General features: G+C 45.8%; 1 protein-coding gene across 1 annotated transcript; it reads left to right on the top strand.

The window, feature by feature from the left end:
• Positions 1–103: 103 nt before the first annotated feature.
• Positions 104–1,051, top strand: LOC117549070 (olfactory receptor 5B17-like). Its single transcript, XM_034220661.1, has one exon. The coding sequence runs from the start codon at positions 107–109 to the stop codon at positions 1,049–1,051; it is 945 nt and encodes a 314-aa protein (XP_034076552.1). The 5' UTR covers positions 104–106.
• The last annotated feature ends 15,598 nt before the right edge of the window (positions 1,052–16,649 follow it).

Genomic DNA, 16,649 nt, shown 5'->3' with positions numbered 1-16,649 from the left:
TTCCAGAGCTGTGTATGATTTATTATCTTCAGCAGGGTGCTGTATTTGAGAGTAAAGACATTTTTCTCTGTCCATCATTTACTAGGATCCAATAACGCTGTGCAGTATGGAGAACCAGACCCTAGAGGGAGATACTTTGCTCCTGGAGGGGTTGAAGGTCACGCCTCAGTTCTCCATCCCGGCCTTCATCCTCCTCCTCCTCATCTACTTCTTCATCATGGTGTCCAACATCGGGCTGGTGGTTCTGATCAGCACGGAGCGCAGCCTGCACCAGCCCATGTACCTGCTGTTCTGCAACATGAGCATTAACGATGCGTTCGGGGCCTCTGCCATCATCCCGCCCTTGTTGAGCGATATCTTTACTCCCATCTCGGAGCGCTACGTTGGTTACATCCACTGCGCCTTCCAGGCCTTCTGTGCTCACTTTTATGCGAGTGCTACTCACACCGTGCTCATGATCATGGCGTTCGATCGCTACGTGGCCATCTGCAACCCACTGCACTACGCCACCATCATGACCCACAGGATGGTGCTGGGTCTGTCGGTGTGGGCGTGGACCATCTCCTTCCTCTTGGTGGTGATCCTCATCGGCCTCAGTGTGCGTCTGTCTCGCTGCAGGATGGTTATCCTCAACCCGTTCTGCGATAACGCCTCTTTGTTCAAGCTGTCCTGTGAGAGCGTGCTCATCAACAACATCTATGGCCTTGGATACACCGTGGTCCTGCTGGGCTCGTCGCTCGGCAGTGTCACGCTCACCTACCTGAGGATCGCTTTAGTGTGTCTGCGCAGTAAGAACAAGACTCTGAACAGAAAAGCGCTGCAGACCTGCGCCACTCACCTGGCCGTCTACGTCATCATGTTCGTGTCCGGCTCCATCATCATCGTCCTTCATCGTTACCCGCACTTGTCGGATCACAGGAAGCTGGCGTCCATCTTGTTCCACGTGGTTCCTCCCGCTATGAACACGGTTATCTACGGACTGCAAATCAAAGCGGTCCGACAGAAAATCTTTATCATGTTCACCAGGAATACAACGACGGGGGGTAAATGACACAATACTGTAAATACATGTCAATAAAACTATTCCACTTGCTGAAATGTTAAAACCCTGATCTGAAATCCTAACAATGCACTGAAATGACAATGAAATAAAAAGTACCTTTACACGAGTAAACTGAGTTTGACCTTTTGATTTCCTTCATAATACGGCCCATACATATTGGAAAGAAACAGGAATCATAAAAACATTATCAGTGTCGTCGTAGCCCCGTTTGAAATGATGTGCAGGTCTTTCTCAATTCATGGTATATGACATGTATTTTCTGAAGTGGTGCACACTTAATGGTGCAAGTATGGTACATATATGCTTTATATGTAATATATGGATATACAACACTATCCCCCTCTCAATCAACTTCCTCTTGACTGCCTTTTTTTGTTTATCTCATTCTACTATATTTACTTGTTTGCCTGTCCTCCCTCATACTGTAAAGCATCTTTGAGTTGTGAAAAGCGCTATATGAATAACATTTATTATTATTATTATTATTATTATTATTATTATTATTATTCTATAACAGATGCAATATCATTGATCTTAAACAGGAGTCTTAAGAGTAACTGTGGGGGGCCGCCAAATTCAATGTGTATTTTTAAAAGATTAAAATATCTTATGGAAAATATTTGGAAATATGTATCTATTATAGATACATATTTCCAAAATATGAAAACAAATATATATTCTGATTAGTTGACAAAACATGGTTACTGTCAAACCTTAATCCCTGTCTGACCATGTGAGCTAACTCAGCTATGCTGAAGCCATGTGCAGCAAGCTAGCTAGCTACAGCTAAATACTATTTAAAACAGCTTACTATTGTACGCACAATAGAAAGGTTACAGGGTTTGGTCTGCACCGGGTAACAGGAGCACTGTGCCCTCAAACCAAAATGCAGATTTCCCCCGTAAAATGTTAAAGTGATGCCAGAAAATAATTGTTCTGTTCCTCAAAAACTGTATAATGACTCCAGAAATATGAGTATCAAACAGAGCGTCAGACGCAGAGACAGTTTTGTTTTTACGGAGCTCGGACGTCAGGTTGTTGAGATAATTTATATATCTTATAAACAAGATCATTGCCACAGTACTCATACTATATAATATACACTGAACACAAATATAAACGCAACACTTTTGTTTTTGCTCCCATGTTTCATGAAATGAACTCAAAGATCTAAAATATTTTCTACATACACAAAATAACCATTTCTCTCAAATATTGTTCACAAATCTGAAAGAATCTGTGATAGTGAGCACTTCTCCTTTGCCCAGATAATCCATCCCACCTCACAGGTGTGGCATATCAAGATGCTGATTAGACAGCATGATTATTGCACAGGTGTGCCTTAGGCTGGCCACAATAAAAGGCCACTCTGAAACGTGCAGTTTTGCTTTATTGGGGGGGTCTGGGGGGGTCTGAAAACCAGTCAGTATCTGGTGTGACCACCATCTGCCTCACGCAGTGCAACACATCTCCTTCGCATAGAGTTGATCAGGTTGTTGATTGTGGCCTGTGGAATGTTGGTCCACTCCTCTTCAATGGCTGAGCCAAGCTGCTGGATATTGGCAGGAACTGGAACACACTGTCGTATACGCCGATCCAGAGCATCCCAAACATGCTCAATGGGTGACATGTCCGCTGAGTATGCTGGCCATGCAAGAACTGGGATGTTTTCAGCCTCCAGGAATTGTGTACAGATCCTTGCAACATGGGGCCGTGCATTATCATGCTGCAACATGAGGTGATGGTCGTGGATGAATGGCACAACAATGGGCCTCAGGATCTCGTCACGGTATCTCTGTGCATTCACAATGCCATCAATAAAATACACCTGTGTTCGTCGTCCATAACATACGCCTGCCCATACCATAACCCCACCACCACCATGGGCCACTCGATTCACAACATTGACATCAGAAAACAGCTCACCCACACGACGCCACACACGCTGTCTGCCATCTGCCCTGAACAGTGAAAACCGGGATTCATCCGTGAAGAGAACACCTCTCCAACGTGCCAGACGCCATCGAATGTGAGCATTTGCCCACTCAAGTCGGTTACGACGACGAACCGGAGTCAGGTCGAGACCCCGATGAGGACGACGAGCATGCAGATGAGCTTCCCTGAGACGGTTTCTGACAGCAGAAATTATTTGGATATGCAAAGCGATTGTTGCAGCAGCTGTCCGAGTGGCTGGTCTCAGACGATCTTGGAGGTGAACATGCTGGATGTGGAGGTCCTGGGCTGGTGTGGTTACACGTGGTCTGCGGTTGTGAGGCCGGTTGGTTGTACTGCCAAATTCTCTGAAACGCCTTTGGAGACGGCTTATGGTCGAGAAATGAACATTCAATTCACGGACAACAGCTCTGGTGGACATTCCTGCTGTCAGCATGCCAATTGCACGCTCCCTCAAAACTTGCGACATCTGTGGCATTGTGCTGTGTGATAAAACTGAACATTTCAGAGTGGCCTTTTATTGCGGCCAGCCTAAGGCACACCTGTGCAATAATCATGCTGTCTAATCAGCATCTTGATATGCCACACCTGTGAGGTGGGATGGATTATCTCGGCAAAGGAGAAGTGCTCACTATCACAGATTCTTTCAGATTTGTGAACAATATTTGAGAGAAATGGTTATTTTGTGTACATAGAAAATGTTTTAGATCTTTGAATTCATCTCATGAAGAATGGGAGCAAAAACAAAAGTGTTGCATTTATATTTTTGTTCAGTGTAATAATAATAGATTTATATTGTTAACGCTTTTACAGGTGCTCAAAGACGCTTTACAGATATAGTGAAAAGAAAAGAAAGGAAGAACAAATACATATATAGTTAAAGTTAAAGTCAAATAATACAAAAACAATCACACATTAAAAGCCAGGTTGAAGAGGTGAGTTTTTGTGAGTTTTTTGAAGGTGGTGAGGTCAGTGCAGTCTCTGATGGGTTGGGGGAGTGAGTTCCAGAGGGAGGGGGCAGCGACGGAGAAGGCTCTGTCCCCCCAGGTCCGGTGATTGATGTGGGTGGGGAAGGATAGGAGGTTGGCTTCTGATGAGCGGAGGCAGCGGGAAGGGGGTGTGGTGGTGCAGCAGGTCTGTGAGGTAGGGGGGGCTGGTTGTTGAGAGCTTTGTGAGTAATCAGGAGGACTTTGAAGTGGATTCTTTGACGGACAGGGAGCCAGTGGAGGTTCTGGAGGACGGGAGTGATGTGGTCTCGGGAGCGGGTGTGGGTGAGGAGGCGGGCGGGCAGCAGAGTTCTGGATATGTTGGAGTTTATTGTGGAGGTTGGATGGTATGCCGTAGAGCAGGCATCCTCAAACTACGGACTCCGGTCCGGATCCGGACCGAACCACCACTGTCTCCGGACTCTGAGCAAATTATACTTTGTATATGTATTATCTCTCTGTATTATATGTGAGACATCGCCACAACGCATTCGCAACGAGTCAAAATTCTCCGCTATGTCCACTGCAAACAGCGCTCTGCATGTCTGACTGTTCCACTGTGTTCCACCTGTGTGTGTCAACGCTTTGGTCCAATCACATTCAGCATCCAGTCAGCGTTTTTTTCCCCCAAACAATCTGCGAATCAGAGGCACAGTAGGGCGGGTCTTCGCGGAATGCGGGTGGGAAAAATGTGTGTGTCTCTTTCAACCTGTCTAAGTCAGAGCGAGAATAAAAAAAAAAAATTCAGAGCGAGAGTTAACAGCTCATCTAGTTCCATCTGTACTGTAGCTAGTAGCCTAGTTTCACCTACCGGGGTGGCAACTGACACCCTACAAATAGGCCTTGCCACCCCAGCTGCCACCCCAGTTGGCAGCTTTGTTTTGAAAGAAAAGTTGTGGCTCATCGGACATTTATGAGAGAAAGTCTCTAATGTCCGAGTACAAGTGAATGCAGCACAAGATGCACGTCATGCACGTCCCCCGGTCCTGGCGCGAGCGTGGACATACGATTGGCGGCGATTTCATTTTGAACTGGACGGCGCAAAACGAGAAGCATTCGGACCCAAGCACTGAAGGAATGAGGTATTTGCGGTCTGACAGAGAAGAGACTGTCAGTGTGGCTGTACTCAGCATTGAATCAAAACGCACTAAAGCTGTTGATCTTAAATCGTTTGTGAGGCGTTTTGCTGAACAAAATGGTAATCGCCGCATTCAGCTGTAATAGACATGTCAACTTGATGCTCTGCTCACGGATGAGCATACACAACTATTAAGATGATGACCTTACGTGTGTAAATATATTGTTTTCTTTGAGGGGGTCTGCCCCCAAAAAACTGTTTTAAGTCCTGAGAAAGTCAAATAAGACGGTGTGTAAAACTACACTGCCCAGCCAAAAAAAAGTAACCACTTTGATTTAACTAGGCCAGTAGGTAAGGACTTTCCACTGGATAATAACTGCAGTATAAAATAATGCATGACTGAAGTGATGGAGACCATGTTGAAGGCAAACAAAAAGAGGAAATAACAGGTCAAATCAAGCAAATCCCCCTCTCAGATTCCACAGCAACCAGAAGAACATAAACACTGGCTGGTGATTTGATTCATCAGCTTTGTGATGGAATAAAAAATGCACAGTGCATTTCCTTAGCTGTGGGTGAGTCCACTGACACCACTGACAATGCTCAGTTGCTGGTGTTTGTGAGTTTTTATGATGAGGCAAAGGGGGAGTTTGTTGAAGATGTGTTGGGCCTGACGAACCTCAGTGGACACACAAGGGGGGCTACATTTATAAAGCAATAATGGGAATGCTGAATGAAAGAGGGTGCAGCTGCCTTTATTCATAACTGCAGCTCTTACACTGCAACTCTGAGGGGTCAAGCACAGACACAATAACAATGAAAACTGCTGCATACAGATTATTTTTGTTTTTGCAACCTCGTGTTAAGAATCTTGTAAAACGGATAATAAATTGTAATAAACGGACCTTTGTCTTATTGAAACATTTATTTTGGACCTTTAAGATTTGTATTGAGTACCCCTGCCGTAGAGGATGCTATTGCAGTAGTCGAGTCGTGAAGTGATGAATGCATGAATCAGGGTTTCAGCAGCAGAGGAGGAGAGTGATGGGCGGAGACGGGCAATGCTTTTGAGGTGGAAAAAGGCGGTCCTGGTGATGTGATTTATGTGGTGGTTGAATTTGAGCTGACTGTCGAAGATGACTCTGAGGTTGCGGATGTGAGGGGGGGGGAGATAGAGTGTGGCTGTCAATGGTGAAGTTGAAATTCTGGATGTCTTTGGTACGGGATGGGGGGCCGATGATGATGATGTCTGATTTGGCACTCTTCAGTTGGAGATAGTTTGTTTGCATCCATGCTTTTATTTCTGAGAGACAGTTGGTGAGAGTGGAGTGTGTTGTGGGGGGGATGGTTTTTGTTGAGATATAAAGTTGGATGTCATCGGCGTAGCAGTGAAATTGAAGGTTGTGGTGACAAATTATTTTGCCAAGGGGGAGCATGTAGAGGATGAAGAGGAGGGGGCCAAGCACCGAACCCTGGGGGACGCCTTGGGACAGAGGAGCAGTGGAGGAGGTGCAGTTGTTGATTTTGATAAACTGATGTCTGTCGGTGAGGTAGGATTTCAGCCAGGAGAATGCAGTGTCGGTGATGTTGAGTGATGATTCGAGGAGGGACAGCAGGTTGGCGTGGTTGATGGTGTCGAATGCTGCGGTGAGGTCGAGGAGGATGAAGATGTTCAAGTTGCCGGAGTCAGAGGAGAGGAAGAGGTCGTTTGTGATTTTCAGAAGAACTGTTTCTGTGCTGTGTTTTTTGACGGATATAGGTGTATTTTCACAGCTTTTTGGAAATACATCCGCCCACGAGGGCCAGCGATCGGCTCGAGGTTATCTAGAGTCACCAAAGCGGCCGGGGCGCCCCGGAGAGCACCCCGCACGGGTTTTGGGTCTGATAAATGCACGCATCCCTGAAGGTCAGCGTTCGTTGGCATGTATTAGCTCTAGAATTGCCACAGTTATCCAAGTAACGTTAGAGCGATCAAAGGAACCATAACTGATTTAATGAGGGTAGCCTGTGATGAAGTAGGGTCGACCCTATATCATGTGAAGCCACCGAACACTGGTCCCCGGGGGAACCGGTGCCCGGAGCAAGGCCAATTGCTGAATGCCGCAGCCGACGAAGGCCGCTATGCAACAGTGGAGGGTTCGAGAAACAACAGTGTTTGCCGGGCGCACCGCGGCGGAGGTTCCAGCCCGGAACCTCCGTCCCGCTGCGGGACCCGTGGTGGGACCCCTGAGTCAGACGGTTCGTCTCGGTCACGCTTCATATCGGGCGGCCCAGGAGGGAAGAGACATGCAGGGTTACCGCCACACAGCACACCCTCCCGGCCATTAGAGTCGAACCCGCAGTTCGGAGGAACCGACAGCCAAAGCACCGGCACGTGGACCGGGGGAGAAGGCCCTCCGATGGCGGGTCGCGTTTGCCATTCGATCAGTGCGGTCAGAGGAGAATAACCCGCAGTTCGGAGAAACCGACCGCAAGAGCACCGGCACGAGGCCGGGCCGGCGGAGGCCCTCCGATGGCGGGTCACGTTTGCAATTCGATCAGTGAGAAATCAGGAAAAAGTCTGAGTTCACCTTTGGGAGAACCATGAATACGGGCAAAATGTATCCCAAAATACTGCATCATAATGCAGGTAGAGTCCCCTAACAACTCTCCTTACATTGCTCCAGAGTCAGAAAAAGTCTGTGTTCACCTTTGGGAGAACCATCAATACGGGCAAAGTGTATCCCAAAATACTGCATCATAATGCAGGTAGAGTCCCCTAACAACTCTCCTTACATTGCTCCAGAGTCAGAAAAAGTCTGATACCACCTTTGGGAGAACCATCAATACGGGCAAAGTGTATCCCAAAATACTGCATCATAATGCAGGTAGAGTCCCCTGACAACTCTCCTTACATTGCTCCAGAGTCAGAAAAAGTCTGAGTTCACCTTTGGGAGAACCATGAAAATGGGCAAAATGTATCCCAAAATACTGCATCATAATGCAGGTAGAGTCCCCTGACAACTCCCCTCACATTCCTCCAGAGTCAGAAAAAGTCTAAATTAACTTTTAGAAGAACCATAGAAAATGGGTGAAAATGGATCAAATGTATCCGAAAATAGTGCTTCATTGGCGGGTAGAGTCTCCCCAAACTCCCCTCACATTCTTCCAGAGTCAGAAAAAGTCTAAGTTAACTTTTAGAAGAACCATAGAAAATGGGTGAACATGGATAAAATGTATCCAAAAATAGTGCTTCATTTGCGGGTAGAGTCTCCCCAAACTCCCCTCACATTCTTCCAGAGTCAGAAAAAGTCTAAGTTAACTTTTGGAAGAACCAGAGAAAAGGGTGAAAATGGATAAAATGTATCCGAAAATAGTTTCTCCTAATTCCGTGACAACTCCCCTTGAATTCCTCCAGAGACCAGTTCAAAAACAAAGTGTTCATGTAGCGGATGCATTCCTCCATGATTTCCCCATCATGTGAAATAGCCCGTTTTTTTCTAAGTGCTCTCAAAAACCGGGTTTCTGATTTCGTGCAGATGGTAGCTTGGAAAAGATGAATTAATTTTTTCGACGGAGGAAGGGAGGTCTCGATTCCCCTCTCCGTTGAAAAATGCAACGGGGGAGTGGAAATGTCTCCGGGGCTTCCGCCGGAAGCGCCGAAGACTTGAGCTTTTTTGAGCCCCTCCTCCGTTGGCGCTTAGCCATTTTTTCGAGAATTTTTCAAAACTTCATTTTTGATTATTTTAAGATATAATTGACCGTTTTCTTTACTTTTTTTGGTCTCCACGGGTGGGGGCGCATGGCAGGCCGCCTATGAGCTCCCAAATTTGGCCTGGAACCTCCGGGAATTGTGGGCTAAGCTCCATAAACTGACAAAGTCAACCAGAAATGTCATTTTAATAGCCCAAAAATATATAATACAAATACATTTAAATAGTAAAAGGTACAATTGTGCTCCTAATTACCCGGAATTTGATTTATATAGCCCCATGATAGTGAATAAAAATCATTTTCATGGGAAAAAAGTGTTAAAATGCCTGATTAATATGTTTGTAATGCTGGCAACAGGTTCACTGCTGTAAGCAGGGTCCCACACTCACAGGCACACAGGCAGAGATCCAGGGTGATGCACATGGCTTTCTTACCCAGGAATGAGTGTGTGAAAGCTGGGTAAAAGTGCTGTGAATACAGAGAGAGAGAGCAGCAGCGGGCTGTGACACAGAGGTACACAACGATGTGTACACTGGGTCATTCAGAATGTGCTATTTCTGGATAAATAGCACATTCTGAACATATGTCAAACAGAGATTCCTATTCAAAGTTATCAATTAATAGCAATATTTGACATGGGCAAACAGGCTATTTCACAGGACACAGGCTATGTCAGACTTCCATGAAATACACCGGGAAAAGCACCTCTCTGTGGCCGCTCCAAGACCCCAAAAGGACGGACTACAGACCTCCAGCATCGCTCCCTGACATGAGCAAACAGGCTATTTCACACTACCGGGAGACAGAGCGCGAAAACCACCTCTCTGTGGCAGCTCCAAGACCCCCAAAGGACGGACTACAGACCTCAAGCATCGCTCCCTGACATGAGCAAACAGGCTATGTCAGACTTCCATGAAATACACCGGGAAAAGCACCTCTCTGTGGCCGCTCCAAGACCACCAAATGACGGACTAAGCAGCTCCAGCATCTCTCCCTGACATGCACACTTCCATAACCTCGCGCACCTTGGGTCCCCGGGCCCCCGAACTTAAGAACTCCCCCACGGACTAAACCCAGATGATCACACCCTCAAGAACCTCGTGCCCCTGGGAACCTTAAAGGGGGGTGGAGTTTGCAGTGCTTTATCATCCGCCCAACAGCATCCATATTCGTCCTTATTCACAGCACCACCCACCCTCCTGTGGAGGATGTTCTCATCGCCCTGGTAACCCTTTAAATAGTCTGATACTACCACTGCACGTTACAAGCCAGAAATAATGTTTAAATTGTCGGGGGAAGTGTTTTTAAACGTTTGGAAGAGATTTTTAGCCTGTCATTTTGCAAGATATCATTTAACATTGAAGCTCTCCTGGAGATGGGCAGAATATGTCAATTTACAGGAGAGCTTCAATGTTAAATCATATCTTGCAAAATGACAGGCTAAAACCCAGGAAATAAGTGTTTCAAAGGCGGGGAAAAGTTGTTTAAAATAGTCTGATACCTCCAGGGCGCATCACCACATTTTACAAGCCAGTGAAGGTGTCTGAATCCTGGGTAAACTTTGTTTAAATAGTCTGATACCTGGCACTGTATCAACCCCTGGGAACCTTAAACGTTATTAAAATGTTTTTTTATTTATTTAATTATCACATGATTTTTACAAAAACAGTATACACAATATGCATAATAAACATAATAAACACATGATAAAAACATGATTAGCGGGGGCCCGGGGGCCATATTAGCCGTCTAACTTGTACGGTGCACCGAGGGAAAGAGGATGAGTCCACGGCCTCTACCCCCACATCAGGAGTATCAACCGGCCCTGAAGAAGAGGTATCGCTGCTATCCGCCTCTGAGTCCTCTTCGGAGGTATCTGACGGCGGTAGAACTCCTTCCGATGATGCTGCTGCTGCTGCTGCCGCCCTGAACATGGATCGGATCTTCAATCCCTCCTTTATTCCAGGCGTATTCGCGTAGAACCGATCTGCAGTGCTTACGTCGTGACACATAAACCTGGCGAGAATCGACCTGATTTCTGGATCTTGGTGATGCTTGATATTGTCTGCCAGGTCAGTGCGCAGGATTGTGAAGGTGACGGCTGTTTCTAGCCCAGCATCTGCCCAAGCCCTCTTCAAGTGAGCGTTCAGGTTCCTGGAGGCATGCTTCCCCGTTGTGAAAAGGAATAATTCATTCTAAGGAGCCGACAAGCCCTCTTTTATCCCCATCCACCGCATGACCCAGCTAAACTCCTTTACTGTAAGCACCAGCTGTGCTTCGCCAAATGTCTTGGCAGTCTTGTGATCCTGCACGTGGATGATGTAGCCCTCAGCAGTGCCCCTTATGTCCGCCTCTAACACCTCAGTGTTGGTCATGTTTGCGTACACACCCGGACGGTGGCCATACAGTAGGGTTCAATGGAGGGTTAGATAGCCATATAGCAGGTACTGGGTTATTGAGGTTGGGTTGCAAGCCATCAGGTCAAGTAAATCAGGGATGCGCTTCTCCGCGGCCGCCATGGCGGCGAGAAGCTCCGCCTGGCTCGGCAGACGATCCAGCTTGTTCCTCTTCATCCTGAACTGGTGGACAGTGACAGACTTGTTCAAGTCTTTCATGTTGGCTTTCACCTCTCTGATGATGTGGGTCATATCAGACTGGGTGAGCCGGCACCCCCGGAGCTTTGACTCAGACAAGTACCTCAGGAAATGGTTCACATTCTTCAGGAACAACAGCGATGTTGTGACTGCCCGGCCCGACTTTACAATATGCTCGCTCCAGCCACGGACCCTCTCCGTGTCTTTTAGGAACAGCCAATCTGACAGCCGGTTAACACCATGGGCCATGAATACGAGGAAGTACGTCTCCATGCTTTGAGGCAACGTGATTTCACGCATGGTATTCCCCCGTCCCTTCCCAGTGGACCAGTGAGGAGAGGGCCAGTCCTCATTACAGGAGGCTGCTGGGGACCGCATGACAGTCTTGACCGGGGTCTTGAGAGGGGTCTGACTACCGGAGGCTGCTGGAGACCGCATGATAGTCTTGACCGGGGTCTTGAGAGGGGTCTGACTACCGGAGGCTGCTGGAGACTGCATGACAGTCTTGACCGGGGTCTTGAGAGGGGTCTGAGTACCGGAGGCTGCTGGAGACCGCATGACAGTCTTGACCGGGGTCTTGAGAGGGGTCTGACTACCGGAGGCTGCTGGAGACCGCATGACAGTCTTGACCGGGGTCTTGAGAGGGGTCTGACTACCGGAGGCTGCTGTGTTTATGCCGGAGGTACTTGAGATTGCCAGGCCCTTAAATCGTATATATGTTCTTCCTCTTCCTCAAGCACAGCAGCAGTGGCACACTGCTGCCTGGGTTTTAGCCCCTTTTTCAGCCTGGAGCGCAGGGTCTTCACCTCATCAATGAGGGCATCCTTCTGAGCCCTCAATGCCACATGTTCCAGCATCACCTGCCTGTAGTCCTCTTCGTCACACTCAGTATGTGGGGAGAAGGGTGGAGGGTGCACCGGGTATTCCTCCTCATTGTCTATATCCAATGATGTAGCCATTCCAATGATGGGATTAGTCTCTCGGAGGTCATGGAGCAACTGCAGGGCCACACTATGCTTCAGCCTTGCCAGGACCTGATGTGCCTCATCTCGGGAGAACTCAGGGTGGCCATGACGGTCCAGTTTATTCCCAGCAAACGAACACCCTGTGATGGGACAGGGTTTGGTCCGAACATTTATTCTGCCACTAGCCATTTTAAGAATGATGCCTCTTTCCTCCAAGTTACGCAATGCATGTTTGTGCTTAATATGCTTGTTCAAAGCCAGATAGAAGAGTCTGCACACCGGGCATTCGGACGACATCCTTACTAAAACAGATAATTGTATTTCAATTATTTCAAAGTCTTTTGTGTTTCTCCGTTTATATGCGTTAGCAATACTGGTGATTGCAACAATGGGTTTGATGATTAAATGCCTGCTACACGGACCAAAGGAGGACTTGGGTTACCACTTGGCTAAATGGTCCCACCTCCGCACCAACGCGGGGCTGGTGATGGCAACATTGGGTCCGATGCATCAATTCATGGTGCCCCGACCATGAGAGGGTTTGGGGTGCCCCGGAACCAGGCAGTACCCCAGCAGGAAACACGTTTTATGGTCAAAGGAGGAAAGAGTGATAGAACAGTGGTAAAGCAAAGAAAGGGTCCAAAAATAGTGACTTGTAACCCGGGTAGAGAGTATGTCATCTCTCGGTCCTATCCTCCAGACAACATGGTAACGTGGGGACAACAGTACCTCCGGGCGCTCCATCCGGAGCGCCCGGCATAGTGTCTCTTAATGCAGGTACAGTCCCCTGACAACTGCCCTTACATTCATCCAGAGTCAGGAAATACTCTGTTATATTTTGGGAGAACCAGAGAAAAGGGGTGAAAATGGAGAAATTGTATCCGAAAATAGTTTCTCCTAATTCCGTGACAACTCCCCTTGAATTCCTCCAGAGACCAGTTCAAAAACTTAAAGTTTGGTAAGAACCATGATTGGGGGTCCTCCAGGCAACAATTGTATCCGATCCAAAGTGCTCATGTAGCGGATGCATTCCTCCATGATTTCTACATGATGGAAAATAGCCCGTTTTTTTCTAAGTGCTCTCAAAAACCGGGTTTCCGATTTCGTGCAGATGGTAGCTTGGAAAAGATGAATGAATTTTTTCGACGGAGGAATGGAGGTCTCGATTCCCCTCTCCGTTGTAAAATGCAACGGGGGGGTGCAAATGTCTCCGGGGCTTCCGCCTTTAGCCCCTCCTCCGTTGGCACTTAGCCGTTTTTTCGAGAATTTCGAAAATCATGCATACTTCCATAACCTCGCACACCATGAGACCCTGGACCCCCGGACTTAAGCACTCCCCCACGGACTAAACACAGATGTTCACACCCTCCAGAACCTCATGCCCCTGGTGACACTTAAAGGTGGTGGATTTTGCGGTGCTTTACTGTCCGCACACCAGCATCCATATTCGGCCTTATTCACAGCAGCACCACCCACCCTCCTGTGGAGGATGTTCTCATGGCCCTGGTAACACTTAAAGGAGGTGGATTTTGTGGTGCTTTACTGTCCGCTCACCAGCATCAATATTCGGCCTTATTCACAGCAGCACCACCCACCCTCCTGTGGAGGATGTTCTCATGGCCCTGGTAACACTTAAAGGAGGTGGATTTTGTGGTGCTTTACTGTCCGCACACCAGCATCCATATTCGGCCTTATTCACAGCAGCACCTGCCCTGCTGGAGGTTCACACTTTAACTTTTGTTGTTACCCTACTCTGCCTTACACATCCTCCCACACTTGAGCACTCCTCAGAGAACAGGCTGCTTCACAGCACTTTGCAAGCCAGGAAAAGTGATTGAATTCTGGGTATACATATTTTAAATAGTCTGATACCTCCAGGGCGCATCACCACATTTTACAAGCCAGGGAAGGTGCCTGAATCCTGGGTAAACATTGTTTAATTGTTTAAGTGGTTTTAAATGTGTGAAAACAGTGTTTTGTCACTTTCAAAACTCTCCCGTCATTGCCCGGAGAAATTGGGTCAATGTTGTATTCAATCTGACCGTTAATATTCCAGTGAGACGAAGTACGTACAATCACCGGAGTGATCCCATGTTAATTTTGTCCCAATACCGGAGCATTCCCTAACCCTGGCCCGTCTCTCTTCCAGGAAATGGGTCTCTGACACATTGAAGACCTCTTCTCTATATCATAGCTATTAAACATAGTATGGAACATTTCTCAAACCATTTATTTTTTAAACTTTTATACTGAGCACTCACATTTTTGACAGGGCCGTAAAAAAAACGGTTTCTCAAGTTCCTGACTCCCTAATTCTGTCACCCTCTCTTGGAACACACTCATCTTCAAACTTCAAACCATACTACACCAGGGGCACAAAGTAGGGGGTGGGCAACGGCACCCTGGCCCTCATTAATTGCACCACACCAACATTTCAACTCGACTTTAATTTTGAACTCAACTTCAAATATGTGAATTCTCCTGTATTTTGCTAAGATATTGAGATGTATTTATTTACATTTATTTGGGGTAAAGAAGAAGGTAATATGACTGAAATAACAAGAATATAATGGGATAAACTTTATTTTAATGTACAACGTTGTCTATTAATTGTAGTAGGCCACTTGTGGGGAACTTCTTATCAGTCTTGGACAATGGTGTCTTTCACACATGCTGTTTATCAGATTGGGAAAATGTTCTATTTGAATTCCAGGCTTGTTATGGTTTATCCATTGGCCACTTGTTTGGTTTATTATTGGTGTTTGTTGGTGGCTAGGAAATCGTGTTGTTGTTTTTGAGCTTTGCCTCAATGTATTTCCAAGTGAAAAATAAAGGTTGCATGAAAGTTTTGAGGAGTTTGAAAAAGTTGAAACCAAAACAAGATAATGACTCAGTGAAAGGCCCTGAGGGTTGCCTGTAGGGAACTGGGAGGCCAGTACACCCTCCTGGTTGGAGTCCCAGTCTCCATCAGATTATAAAAAGTATTAACAGTTCACCTCCGTCAGGATGGAGAGGTCCCCGTCAGAGGTGAGCCTCACACACTCTCACACACATTATCAAACTTTCCCCTGTTTACTTACTCTATCAAATCTCTTATCTCTAATAGCTTCACTGCAAGGCTTGCACTTTAAAATAACTTCACAAAACTGAAGTTAGTACACGCGAAAATGTAACTATTGCAAAAATATCAGATTTACTTTATGACTTATTTTATTTAGTAGGGCGTGTATTGAATTACTTGATGCTTTGCGATGTCTCTTCGTTTCTAACCCTAACCCTAACATTTTCAGGATGTTTTATTATCTGTTTTTGTCTGTTGTTTATAGTCAAAATGTGGAGCTATTAAATGTCAAAAATGAAACATAGATATCTGTAATTGAGTTTGTATAGAAGTCAATAGTAAAACTTGTTCAGGTATCTCGAACTCACTTCTCATGAGTTCTTAATAAGTTCTTTATTTCAGTTTCTTACCAATGGAAATCTTGAGTGTACATACCTGGAACTTAATAACAATGTGTCTCTTCTACCTTTGACTTTATTCAATTTAAATGACAAATATGTATTACTTTTTATGTTGATTTGTTATAACTCTAAGCTGACATATTAATAATGCCGTTCTAACTAGCGTCCATTCTAGAAAATTGGATCAACAACTCAATGGTCGCTTGGAAACATGTTATTAGTTAATATAAAAATGTAATTATTGATATGTCTGCTTTCAAAGGTGTAAAGTAACGAAGTACATTTACTCATATACTGTATAGTACAATTCTGAAGTACTTATACTTGAGTATTTCAATCTTCTACTGTGTACTTCTACTCTGATTAATGATGTGTATATATATATATATATATCATCTTGATGATCATGTCGGTACATATCTGAAATCCCTTGTAAATATCTTTAATCTTGGAAATTCAATTGTAAAATAATCTTTCACGCACACAATTTAAGAAAGACATTTTAACGCAGTCATTACTAGTGGAAAGTCTGGGTGAGACCCTTCAGATAAAATGCTTTGAGTGACCACAACTCACTGAAGATGCTAAATATTTCACCATGACTGTTAGTGCTGTTCTTTGCGAATTGGTATGACTTTGCAAAGAGGCTCATATGCATATTAAAGGGAACATTTTGCACCAAATGTCTCTTCACTTCAATACTTGCAAATGCCACATAAGCAGCAAAATGCTCTTTTGTATGATCACAGTTTGAGCTTCATTCTGGAAATTAAATATTTACTTTTTTTCTAATTGTTGCAGGTTTAGTGTTCGCAAAGGACTTTAACTGTGAGTTCGGCCATCAGTTACAAAACA

Source organism: Gymnodraco acuticeps, unplaced genomic scaffold, assembly GCF_902827175.1.
Source record: "Gymnodraco acuticeps unplaced genomic scaffold, fGymAcu1.1, whole genome shotgun sequence".
NCBI classification, from domain to species: Eukaryota; Metazoa; Chordata; class Actinopteri; order Perciformes; family Bathydraconidae; genus Gymnodraco; species Gymnodraco acuticeps.
Note: the sequence above shows the minus strand (reverse complement) of the source record. Positions and strands in the feature narration are given on the sequence as shown.

Excerpts from the sequence above, each read along its gene's own strand:
- LOC117549070 (XM_034220661.1), top strand. The coding sequence starts at position 107 with ATGGAGAACCAGACCCTAGAGGGAGATACTTTGCTCCTGGAGGGGTTG.